The sequence below is a fragment of the Oncorhynchus mykiss genome, chromosome 20, assembly GCF_013265735.2.
Source record: "Oncorhynchus mykiss isolate Arlee chromosome 20, USDA_OmykA_1.1, whole genome shotgun sequence".
Lineage (NCBI taxonomy): Eukaryota > Metazoa > Chordata > Actinopteri > Salmoniformes > Salmonidae > Oncorhynchus > Oncorhynchus mykiss.
Window position 1 is genome coordinate 6,006,544 of NC_048584.1, and position 22,929 is coordinate 6,029,472.

Below are 22,929 nucleotides of genomic sequence, written 5' to 3' on the forward strand. Positions count from 1 at the left end.
AAGCATGGGAAACAGTGTTTAAACCCTTTACAATGAAGATCTGTGAAGTTTTTTGGATTTTACGAATAATTTTTGAAAGATAATGTCCTTAAAAGGGGACATTCTTATTTTGCTGATTTTATATATCATATATAATATATCCTCTCCTTTTCATTCTCAGAATCCTAGAGAAGCGGCAGGAAAATGGCGAGACAATCGAGCTCACCGATGAGGGTCAGGCAGTTATCGTGGAGGAGAAGGAGATGCCCGTGGTGGACTGCACCTGTTTCGGCCTGCCCCGACGCTACATCATCGCCATCCTCTCCGGCCTGGGCTTCTGCATCTCCTTCGGTATCCGATGCAACTTGGGCGTTGCCATCGTCAGCATGGTCAACAACCAAACCATCTACAAGGGCGACAAGCCGATTCTTGTGGTGAGTCAGAGATATTGTCTTAGAACAAAGGGTTCTAAAAGGGTTATTTCAGGACAGGTAGGGTTCTATGTGGAATCTTTTCCATCTAAATAACTCTTTATGTCTGAAACAAGGGTTGTTGAGGGTGCTTTGTTGAGTGAAAACATTCTACCTGAAACCGAAAATGGTTCTCTTACAGGGACAAGCCAAAGACATCTTTATGGTTCTAGGTAGCACCTTTGTTTCCATGAGTGATATGTGTGACTTGTTGGTAACCAGTGAGGGGAGAATGAATCCCTATTGTCAGTATGCGCTCAAAGGGTCAGAGTTGGACCAATCAGGTTGCTTTGGCTTTACCTCCTTTACCTTATTGGCTTTGTCTTTTATTGAATTAAGACTTCGATTCATGATTACTGTAGAAGGGTGATAGTTACGGTCACTTACTTTAGCTATCTAAATTATTTTTTCCCACCATCCCAGAAAATCTTTTCCTCACCTTTCTTTGCTTTGAACTCTTCTTTCGTTTTTCTCACTCTCTCCACAGAAAGCTCAGTTCAACTGGGAACCAGAAACGGTCGGAATGATCCATGGGTCATTTTTCTGGGGATACATAGTAACCCAAATACCCGGGGGATTCATCTGTCAAAAATTTGCAGCCAACAGGTCAGCTGCTTTTACTTGTATGTAAAAAATGTGACTATTTCAATAACTATTACTGCAGGTAGATATCTGATTCTTTTCCCCTCTATCACGCAGAGTCTTTGGTTTTGCCATAGTGGCCACCTCATGCCTGAATATGTTGATCCCATCGGCAGCACGAACTCACATTGGATGCGTTATCCTTGTCAGGATATGTCAAGGACTCGTGGAGGTGCTTGGCTACATCCAATGGCTTCCCCTAGCATACATCAGAGTTCACACTTGCACTATGCTGACAACGGATTGTTTTCTCTATGGTGAACTGGCCACTGCCCGGCCATGTGTCATTCTTGACTGGAATATTTTCTTTCTAAAATGTAAAATGCATTTCACCTGAAACACCCTATGAGAGAAAGAGTTACACCAGGAAGTTATGTCATTGATTTTAGGAGATCAACTTTTCATATGAGAAAGAAAACATTCTCGTCAAGTATGACACATGGCCAGTCCACCATAGAGAAAACAGCTGTCAGCAACCTTTCAGTACAACTGCAAATATAAAAAGTTGTTGTTCTCCTAATGTAACTCTTTCTCTCATAGGGTGTTTCATACCCAGCATGCCATGGCATCTGGGCAAAATGGGCCCCGCCTCTTGAAAGAAGTCGATTGGCCACAACAGCCTTTTGTGGTGAGGTCATCTTTCTTTTCTGTCATCCTCTCTGTCTCCCGTCTTTGTCTGGACACTACAAAGGGACAAAGTTTCGACTACAATTAATATAACTTATTGTGATGACGTATTTCTCCATAATTCTTCTTGTAAAACTGATGTTTTCTACATGACTAGAACCATTTCCTCATCTACTGTGACTATTTTGACCATTATAATAATTAATAATCATGCTGTGTTTGCTCAAGATCATAGTTCTAGTTCCACAGCAATGTGTTTAATGCTGTTGATTTCCATATGAATGACCTTTTGGTCTCCCTCATGTTTGAGTGTGTCTGCCTCTGTATCTCAGGGTCCTATGCAGGAGCCGTGATAGCCATGCCACTGGCTGGAGTGCTAGTCCAGTACTCAGGGTGGTCGTCTGTCTTCTATGTCTACGGTTAGTGACATCTATTTGTCATAAATGTTCCCAACTTAAAGTGATAGTCAGGGCCGGCATTATGGGCAGCCCTTAGGGGGCCTGGCCCACCCTGCCGTACCTCCTTGCCCATCCAAATAACATATTGAAATATTGATAATTTATTTGACCAAGAGGCGCGCCGACAGAAATACGCTTCAATGTCAGATAAAGCATCCGAGCGAGCGAAACAGTGCCCTTCTGTCTCAGAATGCGTAGACCATGTATCTGATTCTGTATGGACCAAAAGAGTATGGCATGTCATACTATTTCTAGCCAAACAGCATCAGATACATGGGTTACATATAGGAAGACAGAGGTGCGCTGTTTCGCTCACTCGGATGCTCTGTCCTGTGAGAGAGTTTCAGCAGAACGGAAGAGGCGATGCAAGAGGGCTCACTCTCGCCAAAATCTGTCCAGAATAAGCCCAATGCGTTTCCATGGGCATAATATGCAGACCTAAGCTTGTCGCCTGCCTGGCTTGGGACAACGATTCCCATTGTTGGGGCGGAAACAAGAGCCTCTCGTCATTATATACAGATCTCTGATTTCAGACTCTTGCGAATTGGAAAGGAAAGTTGGCAGGTGCACAGTGCACTGTTAAGATAATGGCTTCCCCTATAGTCAATTTATGTTTTTTGCCAAAATGATATATTTACTACTGTCTGAATAATTTATGAGAGCATGACTTGGCCACAGAGGATCATTAGCTTGTTTACATTTCTTTGTTGTGGATTATTTCAAATCACAAGTGTGTAAGCCTAATGTTATTTGGGAATCCTGCACATTTTGGCAGCGTGAATTGCAATGTGTTTAGCTGATTTGAATTGCAGCTGTCAGTGAAAAGCATCTAAAATATGTGTGAAGATGATGTCTGAATATATTTTTAAAATGTTGCAACAAGAAGGAGGGGAGGGATGTGTGGCGAAGATATGGCATGTCTCTCTCCAGAATGCACGCACTCAGCTTTCCAGAATGCGCTCAGTGGTCTCCTGACAATTCTTGCACATTCATTGTTTCATTATGTGAATTGTTTACCATTTGATCGTTTTTTTGTTTAACAGTTCCCCATTACATATGTCACCAGTAGGTCTAGTAAATGTACCATTATTCCCCAATCATTTGATTACATTAATTTCTGTTAATGCATATATTGATTACGGTTATTTACCGTTCTCATTCTTGGAGTGGAAACGTTGTTTGCAAAGTCTACAACCTGCTACACTTGTGAGAAACAAGTTCATGTAGAATAGTGCCCATTTGGCAATGTCTGATTTCTGATTGTCTTAACTCACCACGTCCACCACTAATAAGCTGAGCTTTTCAGTAATTTTTTCTTCACCTCACACTAAGTCAGTCTGTTTTTTTAAACATCCATTCCATTTGAAAGCAATATCATGAAAAGTATTCCAACACTCCCGGCCTCAATAATCACCAGACTTTGGTGTGAAAGAGCAAAATATCATGATCTGATGATTTCATATATAGTATCTACTGGAAACGTCATAAAAAGCAGCTGTCTGTCTCAAGCTCACTGGCGCAGGAAACTCAGAGGGCCTGGAATAGGCTAGTTGATACAATGTTGCACTTCAATAGCTCAAGTCAAGACACATAGAAAGGGAGGCAGAGTATAGAGATTAATGTGATTGAAAGAAGCAGAATTTTCATCAGGATATTTTCTGCTGTTTTTAGTTTTCGGCTTTAGGCCTATGTATTTTACTTAGTTGACGTGGAAGTTATAGGCCTACTGCTGCATTGGCCTATAGGCTATCTCTGAGTTCTATGCGCTCATGTCTTTAGCCTCCAATGCACCACCGGGTGGTGCTCCATGTAGCAGAGCTGAGACTGGTGCTCTCGCCTTAGTTTAATTTGAACTTTTACATTTTTATAATTTTACTTACGTTTTTTATGATTAACCTCGTGACAATGTTTTTGAGAAACAAAAACGTTATTGTTGAAATTAAACTGTTCCACTAGAAGGCTCATATAAAAAATGATCATAACTGTCTCTCAGATCAGTTGAAATGATATAAGCTTCCCCGAACTTGAAACTCATGAGCTGCCTATGGTCTTTACTCATAAAAAAAAATTGTGAACACACAAGCACACACAGGAGGTCCTGTGAAAAAAAATGTGCCCGCCTATGGAAATCAAAGGCCCGTCTGACAGATTCGTTCTGGCGCCGGCTCTGGTGATAGTTCACATTCATGCAAAATATGAGTTATTTTACGACTTCCCTAGGGTATTGTAGTTTATTCCAAATCTTTAAAAAATGTGTTTGCTGGTTATTTAGCAGAAGTCCAGAATCACCTGGCTAGATTTTTTTGAGAATGTAGCAATGCTACTGTCTCTGTGTCACAAGAATTTTCAATCCGAATGATGATAACTAAACAATTATTTAGGCTTTGACCAATCCCCGAGGTTTGTAAGACCCTGGGTTGAATAATAATTAGGCAAAGACTCCGCTTCTGCAAGAGGTCCATAAAGTTTATTCAGAGAACGTTCTAAAGTTAAAAAAATGCAAAGAAATGTAATTTTATAACTCTCACCCCCACCTACTTTCCCGCACATACACACACACAAACAGTAGGTGAACTGTATCTCTCCCCACAGTCCACATTCCTCGTATATCACTACCAAGCTGGCAGTTCCATACCATTCCCTCCCTCCCTCCTGAGATTAGGAGGGACCTTGACAGTGTCTCTTTCCTGTCGTAAGTTTTTCAAAGTTCCAACCAGGTCAGGTCATGTATAGTTTAATTGTCCTCCGTGTTTTCTTAGTCACACACACACATTTCTATCCCTTACTTGTCTCGACCAAACCTTATTGGACTTTAGTTTAATTATCCTTAATACAGTTTACAAAATCTAATAATTACGTTTCAGGGTGGAATTCTTTAGTCATTACCTTAAACATATAAATTCCCTTATCAATCTGTTAGCAAAAGTGAACAATCCCTCAGTTCACTTCAAGTATGCAAATTCCACAAAAGCTTATGAATTGGCTGTGAAACGTATGCACTGTAACTCTGACTCTTAGTCTGTCCTTGTTTTAAAAATATCCTTTTCCCTTTTCCTCATCTTCCATCAGTTCCCCACTTTTACACTTCCTCTATTCTTCCTATTTTCTCCCCACTCTTTTCACTCTTCCTTCCACCTCTCAGGCAGCTTTGGGATCTTCTGGTATCTCTTCTGGATCCTGGTGTCATACGAGAGTCCGGCAGCCCACCCTACCATCACAGAAGAGGAGCAGAAATACATTGAGGAGGCAATCGGGATGTCAGCCGCTAATGCCACACCTGTTACGGTTAGTCAACAATACACCAATTAATCTATTCACTCACTCCTGAATTAACTTCTTCTCCAGCCCCTCCTTGTCGTGGTCTGATGGTGTGATTTAGCGTTTTTGAGCCTTTGACATTTTTTTTTAGTTAAGTGCCTGCGTCTGAAATGGCACACTTTTCTCTACATCAAATGTAATTTGTCACATGCACCGAATACAACAGGTGCCCGTCAGGAAGTCCAGGATCCAGTTGTAGAGGCATGTGTTTAGACTCAGGGTCCTTAGCTTATTGATGAGCTTCGTGGGCACTATGGTGTTGAACGCTGAGCTGTAGTCAATTAACAGCATTCTCACATAGGTGTTCCTTTTGTCCAGGTGGGAAAGGGCAGTGTGGAGACTCAATCTCACATCTGTGGATCTGTTAGGGCAGTATGCGAATTGTAATGGGTCTCCAGTTTCTGGCCCGATGGTGTTGTGAGCCATGAACAGCATTTTAAAGCACTTTACGACTACCGACGTGAGTGCTACGGGGCGGTAGTCATTTAGGCAGGTGACCTATGCTTTCTTGGGCACAGGGTCTATGGTGGTCTGTTTGAAACATGTAGGTATTACAGACTCCGTCAGGGAGAGGTTGAAAATGTCAGTGAAGACACTTGCCAGTTTGTCCGCGCATGCGTTGAGTACACGTCCTGGTAATCCGTCTGGCCCTGCTACTTTGTGAATGTTGACCTGTTTAAAGGTCTTGCTTATATCTGCTACGGAGCGCGTAGCACAGTTGTCCAGAACAGCTGGTGCTCTCATGCATGCTTCAGTGTTGCTTGCCTCAAAGCGAGCATAAAATGCTCTGGTAGGCTCGCATCACTGGGCAGCTCGCAGCTGGGTTTCCATTTCCAGTCCGTAATATTTTTCAAGCCCTGCCACATCCGACAATCGTCGGAGCCAGTGTAGTAGGATTCAGTCTTAGTCCTTTTTGATGCTTTGCCTGTTTGATGGTTCGTCTGTGGGCATAACAGGATTTGTGAGGTAAAAACCTGGGGCGCATTCAGCAGGACGCAAAGCTGTGGAATGTTCAGATGGAACAAACATGCCCCTCTGACATGTTGAATAAGGAATAATGTATACTTTTCAAAGTCTTGCGTCCTACTGAACGCTCCACCAGGTTGTTAGCTTTTTGAATGATACGGGCTAGAATCAAGCCGTTTTCTCTGAGGAAAAGAGGGAGACTTGGCAACGTTGGCTACAGAACCTGGCTATGAAATACAGTGTGGAAAGTGGGAGAGTTGAGTGTGACTACAAATTCAAAGACAGCCTACTCTATTCATGGAATTTCTATCTGCAATGTCCGAGAACGTTTTGCAACTGAACGTGGCCCTGGTAACATTACCAGCAGCTTACTGTATATGCAAACATTTGGTGGCACAGAAATAAAGGGAAAGGAATAGCAAAAATGTATTTACTAAATTCATCTTGCCACTACACTATATCTTTCTGGTTAAATAACTTTTTGAGTTCATGGGAATCCAGTGACTGAGAATTGAGCACTGGGACTCGGACTTCAGCCATAGGGACTCGTGACTCGACCCTAGACGCGACCATTGGACTTTGGTCTCGATTTGGACTCGAGATCCAAGTCACATCACTGGGTGAAACGGTCATTAGCTCCTGTTCAAAGTCATTAGAACCCGTTCTACTTTTGGACACCAAAGTGGCTGCGGCGTCTGTAGAACTTTGATAACAATGACAGAGTGACGGAGGTGCAACCCATACTACTTTGCAGCACCATCTGGTGATTGTGCTCTATCTCTCTCTGTCTCTCTGTCTGTGTCTCTCAGTCTCTATCTCTGTCTGTGTCTCTCTGTCTGTCTCTGTCTGTGTCTCTCAGTCTGTGTCTGTGTCTCTCAGTCTGTCTGTGTCTCTCAGTTTCTGTCTGTGTCTCTGTCTGTGTCTCTCAGTCTCTGTCTCTGTGTCTCTCTGTCTCTCTGTGTCTCTCTGTCTCTCTCTGTCTGTGTCTCTGTCTGTCTCTGTCTGTGTCTCTCAGTCTGTGTCTGTGTCTCTCAGTCTGTCTGTGTCTCTCGGTTTCTGTCTGTGTCTCTGTCTGTGTCTCTCAGTGTCTGTGTCTCTCTGTCTCTCTGTCTGTGTCTCTGCCTCTGTCTGTGTCTCTGTCTGTGTATCTCCGTCTCTCCGTCTGTGTGCCTGTGTCTCTGTGTGTCTGTGTCTGTCTCTCTGTGTCTCTGTCTGTGTCTCTCAGTTTCAGTCTCAGTCTGTGTCTGTGTCTCAGTCTGTGTCTGTGTCTCAGTCTCTGTCTGTGTTTCAGTCTCTGTCTGTGTCTCTCTGCCTCTCTCTCTGCCTCTCTCGCTCTGCCTCTCTCTCTCTCTGCCTCTCTCTTTCTGCCTCTCTCTCTCTGCCTCTCTCTCTCTCTGCCTCTCGCTCTCTCTGCCCCTCTCTCTCTCTGCCTCTCTCTCTCTCTCTGCCTCTCTCAGCTTGTCTGTTTTGTGTAGTATCTATGTAGGCTGAATTTGGAATTTACATGGACAGATAATTCTTATATATATTTGTCATATTTCTGCTTTTGGGAAGAGAATAGGATGTTACTGTATGTTTACTATAGGTTAATGAGGACTTACAAATGTGATGTGACTAAAATGAAAGGGCATTTAGTTGACTAAATTGGCCCACTGTTTTCGGGAATTTTTACAATAACTAGACTACAATAATGACAAAAGTGTGACTAAAACATAAGAATATTTTAGTCCGAATGACTAAGACTAGCCTAAATCAACAACAAAAAAGTGCCGAAATGAACACTGCTCTGGCCAAAAGCAGTGTCTTTTAGAGCACACAATAGAGTCATGATAACATGATCAACCCAGGTCTCCATGTGGTGGTTGTTACAAAAGCTCAAAATCTGTGTCATTTTTAAACAACTCTATTCATATCTATTCAGTAGGTTTTTGGTTTTATTTTACTGTGCACATTTGCCTGCAACCTGACACTGGATGTTTTCCTCTAGAAATGGAACACGCCTTGGAGAGCCTTTTTCACTTCGATGCCGGTCTACGCCATCATCGTGGCCAATTTCTGTAGAAGCTGGACCTTCTACTTGCTCCTCATCAGCCAACCTGCATATTTTGAGGAAGTGTTCGGGTTCGAGATCAGCAAGGTGTCTAAGACAAGGAATATCCATGTAGAGCTGGCCTAGAGCCACACTCAGAAAAAAGGGTTCCAAAAGGGTTCTTCTGCTGTCCCCATAGGAGAACCATTTTTGGTTCCAGGTAGAACCTTTTATGGTTCCAGGTAGATCCCTTTTGGGTTCCCATGTAAAACCCTCTGTGGAAAGGGTTCTACTTGGAGCCAAAAAGGGTTATTTAAAGGGTTATCCTATGGGGACAGCCGAAGAACCCTTTTAGGTTCTAGATAGCACCTTTTTTGCTAAGAGTGTAGTGCTGTACTAGTACAGGTTTATCTGGCTTTGTGTGATCCCGGGGTTGTGTGATCCCGAGGTTGTGTGATCCCGGGGTTGTGTGATCCCGGGGTTGTGTGATCCCGAGGTTGTGTGATCCCGGGGTTGTGTGATCCCGGGGTTGTGTGATCCCGGGGTTGTGTGATCCCGGGGTTGTGTGATCCCGGGGTTGTGTGATCCCGGGGTACACAAATTGTATTTTTATATTTTATTTTGAGGACTTCTAACAAGCAGAGTTATGCTACTCTAAATATTGTCTTATTTGTCGTACAGGACTCAAAAATATATTCCCTCTCCCTTTTCCAAACCTCTGCTCACATATCCACCCCTACACCCCTCATCACAGGTGGGCTTGGTGTCGGCGCTCCCCCATCTAGTGATGACCATCATTGTGCCGATCGGGGGCCAGCTGGCTGACTACCTGCGCACAAACAAAATCATGAGCACCACCAATGTCAGGAAGATGATGAACTGTGGAGGTAAGTGAGGAGGGTGAAAAGGGGAGGTAGGAAAGAGGAGGACGGAATTAAACATATATAAATATTTTACCTTAACTAGGCAAGTCAGTTAAGAACAAATTCTTATTTACAATGACGGCCTAGGAACAGCGGGTTAACTGCCTTGTTCAGGGGCAGAGTGGGAGCAGGCGGAAGGGCGAGAGGTGTCATTGATTTAGAGATTTGCTATCAAGTGTTTGTATCCATGAATCATAAAAGATTATTGGTTGATTTGTATCAAATCAAACCACATTTTTATGGACGCATACACATACAGACGTAATTGCGGGTGTAGTGAAATGCTTGTGTTCCTAGCTCCAACAGTGCAGTAATATCTAACAATACACAACAGTACACACAAATCTAAAAGTAAAATAATGGAATTAAGAAATATTAGGACAAGCAATGTCAGAGTCCGGAGAGAGAGAGAGAGAGAGTGTGTGTGTGTGTGTGTGTGTGTGTGTGTGTGTGTGTGTGTGTGTGTGTGTGTGTGTGTGTGTGTGTGTGTGTGTGTGTGTGTGTCTGTGTCTGTGTGTGTGTGTGTGTGTGTGTGTGTGTGTGTGTGTGTGTTATGGGATGTATAGACATTATGGACAGAATCTGGATAGAATATGTAGTATATCTGTAGAATAAGTAGGATATAATAGTACAGCAATAGTTGAATAGGATGCTATTGACTAGAATACAGTATTATACATACGAAATGAGTAAAACAGTATGTACACATTATTAAAGTGACTAGTGTTCCATTATTAAAGTGACCCGTTTTCCATGTCTATGTACATGGTGCAGCAGCGTCTAAGGTACAGGTTTGAGTAACCGGGTGGTAGCCGGCTAGTGACAGTGACTAAGTTCAGGGCAGGGTACTGGGTGGAGGCCGGCTAGTGACAGTGAGTAAGTTCAGGGCAGGGTACTGGGTGGAGGCCGGCTAGTGACAGTGACTAAGTTCAGGGCAGGGTACTGGGTGGTGGCCGGCTAGTGACAGTGACTAAGCTCAGGGCAGGGTACTGGGTGGTAGCCGGCTAGTGACAGTGACTAAGTTCAGGGCAGGGTACTGGGTGGAGGCCGGCTAGTGACAGTGAGTAAGTTCAGGGCAGGGTACTGGGTGGAGGCCGGCTAGTGACAGTGAGTAAGTTCAGGGCAGGGTACTGGGTGGTAGCCGGCTAGTGACAGTGACTAAGCTCAGGGCAGGGTACTGGGTGGTAGCCGGCTAGTGACAGTGACTAAGCTCAGGGCAGGGTACTGGGTGGTAGCCGGCTAGTGACAGTGACTAAGCTCAGGGCAGGGTACTGGGTGGTAGCCGGCTAGTGACAGTGACTAAGTTCAGGGCAGGGTACTGGGTGGTAGCCGGCTAGTGACAGTGAGTAAGTTCAGGGCAGGGTACTGGGTGGTAGCCGGCTAGTGACAGTGACTAAGCTCAGGGCAGGGTACTGGGTGGTAGCCGGCTAGTGACAGTGACTAAGTTCAGGGCAGGGTACTGGGTGGAGGCCGGCTAGTGACAGTGACTAAGTTAAGGGCAGGGTACTGGGTGGTGGCCGGCTAGTGACAGTGACTAAGTTAAGGGCAGGGTACTGGGTGGAGGCCGGCTAGTGACAGTGACTAAGTTAAGGGCAGGGTACTGGGTGCCAATCTCTCTGTGTTAGTGGTGGCTGTTTAACAGTCTGATGGCCTTGAGATAGAAGCTGTTTTTCAGTCTCTCGGTCCCAACTTTGATGCACCTGTACTGAGCTATCAGTCAGCTTGTGCCAGTTTTGTCATACATGACCTCTACTTTTACATGAGAAAAACTACAACTACAAGGAGAAATAGCAGGTTAAAAAAAAATCTGAACTAAAAGATTCAGGAAAGATATTGACCTGGAAAATACAACACCTTGTTTTGTGGTAACCACGGAGTCCAGTCGATCCGTGAGAAAATGATCACTGCATAAGGCAAACGATGACTCACCGTAACGCAGCATTGCTTGCCACTGTAGACTATTTTTGAACTGCAGAGAAATCGATAGAGGAGTGAGGGGAATGAGAAGCGTGTATATATATTTATATCTCACTGTGTGAAGCTGCACCATGTAGAGCCACAGTTAGGTTATACTCTCCTCGATACCCTTTAACTAGAAGGAAACAAAGGAAATAATGTCTTAAAGAAAAATATTCTGTTTTATCTGCAACAGAAATCAATCCCCATTCATTTACCTGTGTATTCAAAGCTCATTTGATTCTTGACTTCCTCCATATATGTTTATGGGTCTTTATTTCCTTGTAATAGGTTTCGGAATGGAAGCCACCCTACTGCTAGTGGTCGGGTTTTCTCATACGAAAGCTGTGGCTATCACCTTTTTGGTTTTGGCTGTGGGCTTCAGTGGGTTCGCTATTTCAGGTGAGACTTGGTTTGTTATCTTTTATGTCTCTCATACCTCTGCTATTCTCTCCTCAAGACACTTTTTGGCATTCTCACACAGCAGAAGAAAAAGAGTTCACTGCAGCACCTCACAGAAACGAATCAGCTCTGTCAGCAGAACAACTAAACCTGATCTATCCATAGAGAATTGCATAATCTCTCAAGCTCAGTTATTTAGGGGATCATCCGTATCTAGCATAGAGTTTGGCTACTAATATATCATATTCTTGGAAATGGATCGTCTGTGTAGTTTACAACAACAACATGGTGACCTTTCTCTCTGTTTCCCCATTAGGCTTTAATGTGAACCATCTGGACATTGCTCCCCGCTATGCCAGTATCCTCATGGGCATCTCCAACGGTGTGGGCACTTTGTCTGGCATGGTGTGCCCGCTCATTGTTGGCGCCATGACCAAACATAAGGTACAAAATGACTCTACTTCTACACAATATAATGACATCACCCTGCCTACTGCATTCATTACTGACTTCTACACATCATATAAACCATTATCTATCATAACACAGCAAGACACTGATGGAGGAGTAAGAGATTCTTACTCAATATTCATCCTTTCAGACTTTCTTCTTTTATCACTTGTTTTAATCGATTTTTCTCACCCCATTCACTCTCTTTTTTACTTTCTCTCTCTCTCTCTCTCTCTCTCTCTCTCTCTCTCTCTCTCTCTCCCTCTCTCTCTCTCCCTCTCTCTCTCTCTCTCTCTCTCTCTCTCTCTCTCTCTCTCCCTCCCTCTCTCTCTCTCTCTCTCTCTCTCTCTCTCTCTCTCTCTCTCTCTCCCTCTCTCTCTCTCTCTCTCTCTCTCTCTCTCTCTCTCTCTCTCTCTCCCTCTCTCTCTCTCCCTCTCTCTCTCTCTCTCTCTCTCTCTCTCTCTCTGTCTCTCTCTCTCTCTCTCTCTCTCTCTCTCTCCCTCTCTCTCTCTCTCCCTCTCTCTCTCTCTCTCTCTCTCTCTCTCTGTCTCTCTCTCTCTCTCTCTCTCTCTCTCTCTCCCTCTCTCTCTCTCTCCCTCTCTCTCTCTCTCTCTCTCTCTCTCTCTCTCTCTCTCTCTCTCTCTCTCTCTCTCTCTCTCTCTCTCTCTCTCTCTCTCTCTCTCTCTCTCTCTCTCCCTCTCTCTCTCTCTCTCTCTCTCTCTCTCTCTCTCTCTCTCTCTCTCTCTCTCTCTCTCTCTCTCTCTCCCTCCCTCTCTCTCTCTCACACACGACACACACTCTCTCTTTCACTCGGTCTAACAATCACTCTTATCTTTATCTTTCTCCCTCCCTCTCTCGCCTTAGACGCGGGAAGAGTGGCAGTATGTGTTTCTCATTGCTGCACTTGTTCATTACGGCGGTGTAATATTCTATGGTGTGTATTCTCTCTCAATCCCCCCCCCATCCCTCTTCTTCGCACCTCCTAATGAAGCTGTATAATGATGCTCCGTTTCACAACAATTGTTTGCCATTTACTCTTGAATTGACCCTGAAGTAAATAAATGGGTTTCATTTGTATCAAACTCATTTCATGCCACACAAGCTAGATCCTTCATTGAAAATCAAACATGCATTCTCATATCGCTCTCCCCTTTTGCACTATTGCATTGCCTTTCGTAATAATATTCAGATATGATTCACTACTTTCCGTGTGTTAATGCAACCCTTTAGTGTAGAACTAAATCATCTAGATCCAAGCCAAGTAAGTACAGCTTTGGGCAGAATGTTTTTGTTTGTCTTTTGTATTCCAGGACTTTTTGCCTCCGGAGAAAAGCAGTGGTGGGCAGAGCCCGAGCAACTTAGCGATGACAAGTGTGGAATTCTGGATGAGGATGAGCTGGCCAACGAGACGGAGGAGTTGTACCGTACTAGTGGAGGAGGAGGCTACGGAGCAACGAGCCAAGCCCCGGATCCCAATGGAGGAGGAGGAGGAGGAGGTGCAGGAACCTGGGTTTCAGACTGGGACAAGACTGAAGAGCTAGTACAACCACCAGGAACCAATAGTTACCTACATGGAGCAGAGGAAGACAGGGAGCTAACATAGAGGAAGTTACAGGGTGGGGTAGCAGACAGAACGAGTACGTAAAAGAGTGAAAAGTTTCCTTGTGGCACAGGATCTTGGAAAGGGGTGGATTAGGTAGATGGGATAAGGGCAAGGAGCGGAAGAGGGGGAGGAGGAGGAAGAAAAGCCAGCATGTCCATAGTATTATTTATGGGGAACTGAAAATGATTGTACACAAGTGGAAAGAGGATGAGCCATAGCTGTACTAAGCGTGTGTATGTGAGTGTGTTTTTGCATTTGTGTACAGTGTGTGAGACATTCTCACTAAGAGTATTTTAGGGCACCAAAGCTTCTTTGTCGATACAGGTACACCTGTTATTGAAGAGGGATATTTTTAGGCCTAGTTTGGTTGCTTTCATTAACAGTGCGTTTATTATAACCCAGCATATGGGTTGTTTGAATATATTCCATCATGAGGATGAGCCTGATTTTTGTTACCATGTTTGTCACAAGACTACCTGTAGATCTACAACTGAATGCCATATACTATATCACAGTCTGGTGGCTAACATCAACATGTTAATTCAATACATGATAACGTTCACACTTTTAAGAAAAAGCATCTTACTTGTGCCAATAAGTAGTATTGGTTTGCTTAATCTGGAGAGATGCAGTCCAACAATTCCCAAGTTATTGACTTACAGTGTTGTGACTACCAGTTTATCTTTAGTCTGTTCACTATTCCTTCCACAGTATCAGTTCAATGAGTACAATTTTCAATTCTAGCATGTCAATGAATTGTATACATTAGGCCTCGAACCTGTCTGCCTGGTTGAAAAGGATTGTCTGTTGAGATGTTGCCTTGGAAATAATTACAAGGGATGTGGTTTTAGAAAAATAGTCAGAAGGATGAGAAAAATAGTTGCGCCAAAGACCAACTCAGAAACATCACCCAATCCAAGTTCTGCAAAATATAGTGAAAGACGTTTATTGACAGGTAATACTAGTATTTGACAGGTATACTGGTATATATTTCACATACAGTTGTTAGACTCCTCGGTTTTACTTTATATAAGACTGTATGTATGAAGGTGTTTTGGGAAAGGAAAATGGAGAATCGCATAAAACGTAATAGTATTGTTCTGTAACAAGTCTGGATTCCGTATATACACTGTATTCTCCACCTCCAATAGACTCGTACCTATGTTATTGTAGCTTTGTATTGATTTCCACTGTTTGTCTTGCCGGTCACGCTTGATATATTGTGATGTCAGTGCGCTCGTGCCCGAAGAACCAGTTTGCAGGCACCAAGGAGCCCCCCAAAAAAATAAAAAACACACGCCAGCCTGTGCCCACCGTCACAGTGACTAAGCAATAACACACGGAGGGAGAGAGGCTGTGGGGTCATGATCCCAAAGAGCGCCCACCACGACCCTATCAATCACTCATCCAAACCAGTCAAATAGTGACTGCTTTGAAGGGCAAAATGGTGCATGAAGCTATATACCAGTCAATGGTTGACAGTACATTTCAAACATGATATTGATGTAGCCGCCGGCTCCCTCCAATGCAGGGTCGTGTTCATTAAGCACCTAAAGAAGAAGAAAAACTGACTGAAACAGGGAGGGACTACCTCGACTTATGAAATACACGACCCTGGTGTCCATACAGAGCAGAGAAGGGGAACCGGAGATCTCTCTTTGTCTCTCCTATGGAGGAATATCCCTCTCACCAACCCCTCCCCCTTTACTTATATAGTCTGCACTGAAGTGTTACTCTGGATATATTTAGAATAGTCGGTAAGGCTGTATTTTTACGCACTTAGTCAAAAAGCAATAACTAATGAATTATGTATGTCACTGAAAATGTTGCATTTCTGTACATAATTAATAACTTTACTGGTAAGCTTTTTGAGTTGTTAAGTTAGCCTTAGAGCCCTAAGATAAAACCCATGTTTTCATTGCTAAAGCAGAGTGGTGTCTCACTTTCAGACTTAGATCAAATATGGCAAAAACGTATTTTGAGGTACACTTGATTTTGCACTTTTGGGACAATTTCATTGTCTCTTCTGTACCAGGCAAACTAAATCAAGTGCAGCTTAAGTATTTAAACGTTTTTTTTACCTACATATTTCACCCAGGTCTGATCACTTCGACTGAAGACTTTGTTTCAGTCATTGGCGATAAACAATATTAGTCTTTCACAGTCCTGGAAAGGATGAATATTTACTGTTTGGGTTTTTACTGTGGTTGTGTTTTTGTTTATTTTTTATAGACTGTCAGCTGCTTTCATTCTTTAACAGTTTTGTTTTGTTCTTTACTGTAAAATGTCAAATTGTGTATGTAAAAAAACATGTACATGTGGAAATAATATTGTTTAATAAAAGCTAGAGGACAATATTATTATCACTATATTATTATTACTATTATCATTACTACTGCTATTATCAACATTATTACAAATTATTCAACATTATTTTGGAACATCCCATTCTATTTTCTCTATGAACCTGTTCACTTTTCTATGCTTGTGGATGGTATGTGAATTGTGAACAAACTGTATAATACACAAAGCCTCCTGCTTGTCTGGTTCCCACTTTATCTGCCCACATCTTTCCCTTCAAACACCCCATTCTTCCCTCTGCCTCTGGTTGGGCTGCTAATGGGCAAAGAACCCTTCTCTCCAGATACGAGGTGTCATATTTCTATGCCATATCCCTTTTCCATCTATTGATCACTGAGCTTCAGATATCACCCTAGAGAAAATGGGAGAGAGAAATAGAGATTTTGATGGGCTTTGTCACTGTCCAGGGAGCACGCGGAGGGTCTATGTCATCATGTCAGACAGAGATAGTCCTTATGACCAGTGTAGAAAACACTCTCTTTCTCTGCCCTCTCTAATCATTAATAATCCTGCATCCATCTGCCTGAGAGAGAGCGAAAAGGAAGGGGGAAGGGAGAGACATTGGTAAGTGATATTTGATAATGATATTATATTATGACACCTGATTTCTAGCTGTGCACTGTGCATTCTCTTGGCATTGTTCTGTGAGGGGGTGAAGGAGCGAGACAAGGAGGGAAGGAAAGAGGGAGGGAAATGGAGGAAAGAGAAGCTGTCAGGTTAGCTGAAGTCTTTCTGACACACTTGGCTGGGCTGAGGAGATTCCTGGTGGGAACAGCAGGTTCAGGTAATTATAGTCAAGATGGATGAGTGTAGTGCAGGAGGATTCCACCTCTCCTCCTCTGCAAGCCCTGGGACTCCTCCCACAGCTTCCCTCTTCTCTGACCACTCAAAGGTATTTCTTGGGTCAAAGATAATGGCTTCAATATTGTAAAGACCAAGGTGCGTATTCACAAAGCGAGACGCTGCTCTAGGATCAGTTTTGCCTTAAATCTTTATGAATAAGATTACATGGACAGAGGAACTTAGATGAGCAATCTTACTGTAGGAGCGCTGTGTGAATACAGCCCCAGAACAGTAACCAGTTGTAGACAGTGTTAATCACCCATCCCTATGGTAATATTAAACCCTGCTGCTCATGCTATTGTTCTCAGACCTCATTTTAATATAATTATTCCAGCACAGGGTGATCCCGCACCAAGGTACACCAAAGTGCAATGGTATAATAATATTGACTCAATCTGTGTCTGGTTGAGTGTGGGATCCAAACAATTGAGTATTTTATATATATTTAAAACTTTATTTAACTAGGCAAGTCAGTTAAGAACAAATTCTTATTTACAATGACAGCCTACCCTGGTCAAACCCTCACGATGCTGGGCCAATTGTGTGTCGCTCTATGGGACTCCCAATCATGCCGGTTGTGATACAGCCTGGAATCAAACCAGGGTCTGTAATGATGCATCTAGCACTGAGATGCAGTGCCTGAGACTGCTGCGCCACTCGGGAGCCCTAGTTTCCATAAAACAATTTATTATGCAAATACTTTATTTCAGCAAACTAAATGATCATAATGATTATACCCATATTCCACTGCTGCCCACTATAACTAATATATATATTGTAGCGGTTTCAGGGGTTGTGTGGTGAATGGACGGTATGTGCCTGCAAGGTTTCTGTGTTTTCTGGCTGCCAGTATTCCCTAGAGGCAGGCCCATGGACAGCTCAGGGGAAACTGCAAGACTACAGCAAAACAGCCACACCTGTCTCCAGTTGTAATTAGGCTAAAAGTCAGACAGGTGAAACCAATTAGGGCCTCTACTTAACCGCTCCCTGGGTTTGCTTTCTTTGCCTTTCCTTTGACCTCGGCTGGTGAACGAGGAGGAGGAGGAGGAGGAGGAGGAGGAGGAGGCGGAGGCGGAGGCGGAGGAGGAGGAGGAGGCGGCGGAGGCAGGGGAGGCGGAGGAGGAGGAGGAGGAGGAGGCGGCGGCGGAGGCAGGGGAGGCGGCGGAGGAGGAGGAGGCGGCGGAGGAGGAGGAGGAGGCGGCGGAGGAGGAGGAGGAGGCGGCGGAGGCAGGGGAGGCGGAGGAGGAGGAGGAGGAGGAGGCGGAGGAGGAGGAGGAGGAGGCGGAGGAGGAGGAGGCGGAGGCGGAGGAGGAGGAGGAGGAGGAGGCGGCGGAGGAGGAGGAGGCGGAGGAGGAGGAGGAGGAGGAGGAGGCGGAGGCGGAGGCGGAGGAGGAGGAGGAGGAGGAGGCGGAGGCGGAGGAGGAGGCGGAGGAGGAGGAGGAGGAGGAGGAGGCGGCGGCGGCGGCTGAGTATACGAAGGAGGTTTACCGGAATAACCCCAAAGACCAAGGGTGGAGGCCCTTCCACTGGTGACGACATATTTACTTTGTTTGAGTTTTGTATATCAGGAACACTGCCGGTACCTGATAGATAAATAAACCATGTTAACCCTTCACGTGGACTGGTGGTGTGCGTTTGTATGTGTAAACCCTGCCTTACCAAGATCATAGTGCCGAAACCGCCACAATATACAGTCTGGAGTATCGCTTTGAGATATAATGTATATTAAACATATTGATATCTCAATGCAGGCTCTGTATACAGTGCATCTGGAATATATTCAGACCCCTTGACTTTTTCCACATTGTTACGTTACTGCCTTATTCTAAAATGTATTAAATAAACAAAATCCTCATCAATATACACACAACAGGTTTTATTTTTTTTTTGCAAATGTATTAAATAAACATACCTTATTTACATAAGTATTCAGACTCTTTGCTATGAGACTTGAAATTGAGCTCAGATGCATCCTGTTTTCATTGATCATCCTTGAGATTTTTCTACAACTTGATTGGAGTCCACCTGTGGTAAATTCAATTGGACATGATTTGGAAAGGCACACACCGGTCTATATAACGTCCCACAGTTGACAGTGCATGTCAGAGCAAAAACCAAGCCACGAGGTCGAAGGAATTGTCCGTAGAGCTCAGACAGGATTGTGTCGAGGCACAGATCTGGGGAAGGGTACCAAAAGATTTCTGCAGAATTGAAGGTCCCCAAGAACACCGTGGCCTCCATCATTCTTAAATGGAAGAAGTTTGGAACCACCAAGACTCTTCCTAGAGTTGGCAGCCCTGCCAGCCAGGGAGGTGACCAATAATCTGTTGGTCACTCTGACAGCTCCACATAGGAACTCTGGAAGTGGGAGAACCTTTCAGAAGGACAACAACCCTACGTACACAGCCAATACAATGTGGAGTGGCTTTGGAACATGTCTCAATGTCCTTGAGTGGCTCAGCCAGAGCCTGGTCTTGAACCCGATCTAACATTTCTAGAGAGACCTGAAAATCGCTGTGCAGCAGCACCATCCAAGTTTGAGTGGGGAGTTTGAGTTTATTCTGCAGAGAATAATGGGAGAAACTCCCCAAATACAGATGTGCCAAGCTTGTAGCCCCATACCCACGTAGAGTCAAGGCTGTAATCTTTGCCAAAGGTGCTTCAACAGAGTACGGAGTAAAGAGTCTGAATACTTATCTAAATGTACATTTAAATGTTTGTAAAAATTTCTAAACTGTTCTTGCTTCGTCATGAGGTATTGTGTGTAGATTATATTATTTTTTTAAATACATTTTAGAATAAGTCTAACGTAACAACATTAGAAGAAAAAAAGTAAATGGGTCTGAATACTTTCCAAATGCCTCTGAATACTTTCCAAATGCCTCTGAATACTTTCCAAATGCCTCTGAATACTTTCCAAATGCCTCTGAATACTTTCCAAATCCCTCTGAATACTTTCCAAATGCCTCTGAATACTTTCCAAATGCCTCTGAATACTTTCCAAATGCCTCTGAATACTTTCCAAATGCCTCTGAATACTTTCCAAATGCCTCTGAATACTTTCCAAATCCCTCTGAATACTTTCCAAATGCCTCTGAATACTTTCCAAATGCCTCTGAATACTTTCCAAATCCCTCTGAATACTTTCCAAATCCCTCTGAATACATTCCAAATGCCTCTGAATACTTTCCAAATGTCTCTGAATACTTTCCAAATGCCTCTGAATACTTTCCAAATGCCTCTGAATACTTTCCAAATGCCTCTGAATACTTTCCAAATGCCTCTGAATACTTTCCAAATGCATCTGAATACTTTCCAAATGCCTCTGAATACTTTCCAAATGCCTCTGAATACTTTCCAAATGCCTCTGAATACTTTCCAAATGGGTCTGAATACTTTCCAAATGCCTCTGAATACTTTCCAAATGCACTGTAATTTGAATTTGATTGAAGGGGCAATCTGCAGTTCAAACACAAGAAAGTGGCCAGCCAGCCACGGTCTTAGGTAAACAGCTTAGGGGTGGGACTGGAGAATGTAACCACTCTCAAATTCATAGACAGGACTAGATGCAATAACTAACCATCCATGAGATCAAAATTATAGTTGTTTTTATTTTATTACAATGTTAAACAATATAGTAAAACAAGCTTATATTTTTGGTTTTGATGGGGTTAAATAGTTGCGCTAAGCCCACGAGGAATTTCTAAGTTATATTCTTCCATAAGCCTCAGGGTGGAGGAGACGGACGGTATGAGGAGCTGAGAGAGAGGGAGAGTACGACACCCGGAACACAACTCCAGCAGCAGCAGCAGGGGGAGAGAAAAGTGAGGGAGACACCCTGAAGGTGAAGGAAGAGAGGTGTACGTCACCTTGGGTGACGAGGGGGCTTAAGATAGGGATGGGGAGATGAGGTTGTATGACGTTTTGAAAAAGTCCAAAGATGATGGGGGGGGGGGGGGGGACAGAATCTGTACCATACTTTGGGGGCAAAACTATAGGTCGATTTGAAAATCCGATGGAAACACATTGAAATTTTTATTTGGTACATGAAAACTTATTATCATCATTACTTTCAGACATGAAGGTCAATCCTACCGAAACCCCTTGATTTAAACTACCCACATTTTTTTGCCACTAAATTGAAATTATATGTCAATGAAGCTTATGCATTTGGAAATTGGCATGTTATATTAACCCAGAACTGAGATGGTGTAGCTGTTACTCTTCTGTCCATTGCTCTCAGAGAGTCTCTACTCTACTCAGAGTCTCTACTGGGGATACATTTAAGCTGAGCTGTGACAACAGCACAGGTACAATACAATGGTTCAAGAGCAAGACAGCCAGACATGCAGCAAGACTTGCTCTTGAATCCCATTTTAGTTAAATAAATATTTTATAGTACCTGTGCTGTTGTCACCACTCAGCTTAATTGTATCCCCAGAGTAGACTTGCTTGACTGAGGGGGACATGGAAACTGAAAAGAGATTGAAAAAAAGGAGAGTGAACAATTAGAGATGCTTTTGTCTCTTAGTGTAAATAGGAATTCTCACAATATTTGGCTGAAGTGGCCAACTGCAGTCTCAGAGATTAGGTTTATGCTGCCATCTGGCGGTAGATTACAAACAGCGGCATTTGAGACGTCACACTTGAGAAGTGATATGAAAATTGCTATGGTGGTTAAATTGTTATCTGTGGGATTTCACTTAGTGACGGGGAATCAACTAAGGAACTAATATCTCGTGGACAGACTACGTAAAGCATTTTACCAAATTACATAAGATTTTAGTTCTGGGCTCACCAAGATTACTCAAGAAGTAGCCTAATTAAAAGGCTATTTTAAAGATGCATTGTAAAAGCAAGAGAGGAATAGGGAGATATGAGTCATTCCGTAATTGGTTCAAGTCATGTATTGTCCCTCTGCACAAAGAACTCTGTCCAACACTCTAGCGTTGATGTATTGTAAGGTTAAGAGTAGCTATGATTCCATTAACTTTTGCAGCGATTTTTTGTTGTTATTGACATTTAGAAAGTTCGCATAGAAAATAGTTGCGACATTTGCCTGCTAAAGTGCGTTTCCATGTAGATCTCTTGTGTCGATAGAAACAGCTGGACGTAATGACGTTAATCCTGGATCTTTGCTAAAAAATAACTGATAAGCGCCAATAAAATAAATTAACTAATAAACGCCACTGCACTGTAGGGAGATGATGAGGAGCAAGCAATGTCTTTGCTAGAAATATTCGTTGTCAATCTGATTTTAAAGGGATAGTTCGAGATTTCTGTCAATTAAGCCCTTTTTCTTCTTACCGTTTCTACTCATTCGCTTCTGTTAAATTAATACAGGGGAAACACTGCAGACAACCAGAAATGCAAGGCGAAGCAATTCAGACATTCTTGATAGTCAGGACAATCCTTGTCCTGCAGTACAGTAAGCTACTAGGCGTTTATGGTGCAGACATTCATATGGCCTATTGTTAGCTGCAGTCATGTCATGTGACCTGGCCAACATCCAAATGTGTTTGATAGATCACTGGAAAAGGATTAGGAATTTTGTAGGCTAGCTATATCTTCCACTGGTGTGACTGTAGTCGGCATTCAAAGATTATCCAACTTGAATAAACACTTGGGTTAAGGATGACAGCAGTGGTGTAGCCTATGGGCGAGGCAATACAGATATCACTTATTATTGATATTATACTGAACAAAAATATAAACACAACATGCAACAATTTCAAAGATGAGTTTCAGTTCATATAAGGAAATCAGTCAATTTAAATTCATTAGGCCCTAATCTATGGAATTCACATTAAAAAAAGGTAGGGGCGTGGATCAGAAAACCAGTCAGTATCTGGTGTGACCACCATTTGCCTCATGCAGCGCAACACATCTCCTTCGCACAGAG

The 22,929-nt window shown here is 43.3% G+C and overlaps 1 protein-coding gene across 1 annotated transcript in view; it reads left to right on the forward strand.

Annotated features, from left to right (window-relative positions):
• Positions 1-16,179, forward strand: part of LOC110498846 (vesicular glutamate transporter 1-like) — a 28,197-nt gene extending 12,018 nt beyond the window's left edge. Inside the window, exons 2-13 of the mRNA XM_021575504.2 lie at positions 161-413; positions 937-1,055; positions 1,149-1,263; positions 1,632-1,719; positions 2,051-2,137; positions 5,319-5,461; positions 8,448-8,597; positions 9,244-9,376; positions 11,660-11,770; positions 12,087-12,214; positions 13,085-13,154; positions 13,531-16,179. Coding sequence (XP_021431179.2) covers positions 161-413; positions 937-1,055; positions 1,149-1,263; positions 1,632-1,719; positions 2,051-2,137; positions 5,319-5,461; positions 8,448-8,597; positions 9,244-9,376; positions 11,660-11,770; positions 12,087-12,214; positions 13,085-13,154; positions 13,531-13,823 — 1,690 coding nt within the window. The 3' untranslated portion in view covers positions 13,824-16,179. The remainder of the gene's footprint in view (positions 1-160; positions 414-936; positions 1,056-1,148; positions 1,264-1,631; positions 1,720-2,050; positions 2,138-5,318; positions 5,462-8,447; positions 8,598-9,243; positions 9,377-11,659; positions 11,771-12,086; positions 12,215-13,084; positions 13,155-13,530) is intronic.
• The last annotated feature ends 6,750 nt before the right edge of the window (positions 16,180-22,929 follow it).